The sequence below is a fragment of the Salvelinus namaycush genome, unplaced genomic scaffold, assembly GCF_016432855.1.
Source record: "Salvelinus namaycush isolate Seneca unplaced genomic scaffold, SaNama_1.0 Scaffold1595, whole genome shotgun sequence".
Lineage (NCBI taxonomy): Eukaryota > Metazoa > Chordata > Actinopteri > Salmoniformes > Salmonidae > Salvelinus > Salvelinus namaycush.
This window is the reverse complement of record NW_024058336.1, coordinates 22,501-25,294: the sequence shown is the minus strand read 5'-3', so window position 1 is coordinate 25,294 and position 2,794 is coordinate 22,501. Positions and strand designations below refer to the sequence as shown.

Sequence of the window (2,794 nt, the reverse complement as noted above, 5' to 3'; positions counted from 1 at the left end):
TCAATAATCAATCAAGGTATTACATTTATTAAAATTCCTATTATAATATGGAGGCTGGTCGCCCCGCCCACACAGGTGAGATGGAGTGAGAGCCTCCTGTACACAGAGTACAGGAGTGTTTATATAGTCAAGCTACCCCATGCAAGCATCTGCAAAACACGTGACCCAATGTATGTGTATGTGTGTGAGTGAGGGGGGAACAACTGGGTAAAAATGTTTCCTCAGTATGTCGCAACTGAGTGAGGACAATATGGGCCAGGAAGACAAGAAGTCACTCCTGACATACTTCCTCTAACAGTAGCTCAACGGTTCCCCCCAAGTTGGGCAAGCTAGCGCCTTTGACTGTCGGCCCAGATGATGTATGGCCATACTGGTCACACACACACATACAACACATGAATCTTTCGCCCAGAAACAGGCTCCAGACAGAACAATAGCTCAATCATTGGTGTGCAGGATATAACATTTACTCTGTCTCCAGTTAACTGAAGAGGAACCAGTCAGTTTCTGTCAAGTCTTGGCTGATCTCCCAGACATCATGGGGTCATTCTACACACCCAGACGAGTTAGAACGGGCCTCTATTAATGTGCACACACACACTTTTATATCTTATATGAGTTAGTTTCTTTAACCATCTCAAGCCCAATGCCGAGGCTTAAAGAAGGATATTTTAGTACACAAGCATTAGTAAGGTTTAACAGAAAATCCCCTCACACAGTTCCTGGAAGCGTTTAACATCTATTCAGTCTCCACAGAATCATGTGACTTTATATGGGTGGTTCAGAGAGGACTTTGAGAGTGAAGAGCAGGAGACACAGGCCTTTAGTTCTGATCTATACATCCTTTAAAAATTAAACACTGAGATTCCCAAAGGCAGGTCATCTCCCAATCAAGCTTTAACATAGAGTGGATTTGTGTCTCTATGGCAGTATGATTTCTGCCACTAGTGGCTGTGTGTGTAAATGGTCGGCGGTCCCCAGTGTCAGCGCCCCTTGTAGACTGAGTCTCTGCTCTGCACTCAGCGCTGGAGTCTCGTAGTGGACACGCAGCCATGGCTGCCCTGGGGTCAGAGGGCAAAGGTCGAGTCAGATCAGGGTGACACTGACCCCGACACCCCTCACACCCTAACACACACACACACACACACACACACACACACACACACACACACACACACACACACACACACACACACACACACACACACACACACACACACACACAGGGTCAGAGAGTTCTCACCTTTCTCCACCTTCTGTCCCAAAGACACCAGAAGCTCCGCCCCCACGCTGTGATTGACAGGGTCTCCGGCCTTCGAACGTCCCGCCCCCAACCTGTGCAGCACCTGAGCAATGACCATGCCATCTATGTCCAGCACTGTCCCTGCAGACACCAAAAGACAAAGTCATGCAGTGTGAGCGGGTGTGCATTTGTGTATCTGTACCTGTGTGAGTGTGTGTGTGTTACCGTGGCCCTGTGTCTCCAGTTCTGTCTGGTAGTGTGCCCTTCTCAAGATGCTGTAGTAGTCTGCGTTGGTTGAACAGAGTGATGCAGCGATCTGACTGGTTACTCCCTGACCAATCATCATGTTCTGGAACTTTTCCAGGGCTGCACCATTCTGCAGGGTTTTAGAGATCACCTTTTTACCCTCCTCCAGGCTCCCTGCACGGCCAATCATCCACAACAGCAGCCCACCTACACACACACACACAGACACAGACACACACACACACAGAAGATTGACTTGAATTTGAAGGTAATGACTTAAGAATGACTTGGAACTTCCACAGCTTCTGTGTTTAGACTGTAGCTAAGCCCGAGCAGCACTGACATTCTAACTAGGTCTTGTTCTGCTTGGTTTTGGTCCAAAGGAACCAATTCACTGAGTTTGTGTGTCTGTGTGTCTGTGTGTATTCCTCACCCAGACTTGTGACCAGCTCCAGTATGTCGTCGGGGCCCCTCCCCTTTAGACACTCCAGGGACTCCATCACTTCCAGAGTGTTCCCCACACAGCGACCAATAGGACAGTTCATACGACTAAGCACCGCCCCCGTACGGATCCCCAAACTGTTCCCAACTGTCACCTGCAGGAGAGAATGGGGTCACGGTAAGGGTCAGGGGTCTGCTTTTTGTTATGTCCTTTCTATTCCACACTTGACAACCAGGTGAGTTCCTAACTAAATCAACAACCTTATTTGATCAATCAAGTACAAGGCAGGAGTGAAAACCCTCCAGACATTGAAACAAGAATGGGGTAAAGGTCAGGTGTCAGTGTTAGGGTTACCATGGACTGGGCCAGTGACTTGGCACTGCCCAGGTCTTTGTAGAGAGCTGCATTCCCAAACTTCACATCCAGAACCAACGCACTCAGAGACTCAGCACCCTTCTTAGAGATGATAGAGCCTGGAGAGGACACACACACTATTCACATGTTCATTTCTCTACTTTGAAAGGTAGTCCAGTTTCCTGTTGTTGTTGTTGGCAGACCTGTGATGAGTGGGAGGCTGTCGACTGTAGACGTAACGTCTCTCAGAGCGTACATGACCTTGTCAGCAGGCACCAGGTTATCTGTCTGTCCTACAATGCAACAGCCAACCTCCTCCAGGATTCGATGCAGCTGAGGATGGTGCCACAAGATCACACGTTAATAACTTGTAAATGAGAGAGAGAGAGAGAGAGAGAGAGAGAGAGAGAGAGAGAGAGAGACGAGAAAGAGAGAGAGAGACGAGAAAGAGAGAGAGAGAGAGAGAGAGAGAGAGAGAGAGAGAGAGAGAGAGAGAGAGGCAGAGAGGC

At 48.6% G+C, this 2,794-nt stretch overlaps 1 protein-coding gene across 1 annotated transcript in view; it reads right to left on the bottom strand.

Moving 5' to 3' along the window:
- Positions 1-2,794, bottom strand: part of LOC120037165 (thymidine phosphorylase-like) — a 5,925-nt gene continuing 3,131 nt past the window's right edge. Inside the window, exons 5-10 of the mRNA XM_038983339.1 lie at positions 2,489-2,618; positions 2,286-2,404; positions 1,923-2,085; positions 1,469-1,696; positions 1,244-1,384; positions 1-1,061 (exon numbers count right to left, since the gene is read on the bottom strand). Coding sequence (XP_038839267.1) covers positions 922-1,061; positions 1,244-1,384; positions 1,469-1,696; positions 1,923-2,085; positions 2,286-2,404; positions 2,489-2,618 — 921 coding nt within the window. The 3' untranslated portion in view covers positions 1-921. The remainder of the gene's footprint in view (positions 1,062-1,243; positions 1,385-1,468; positions 1,697-1,922; positions 2,086-2,285; positions 2,405-2,488; positions 2,619-2,794) is intronic.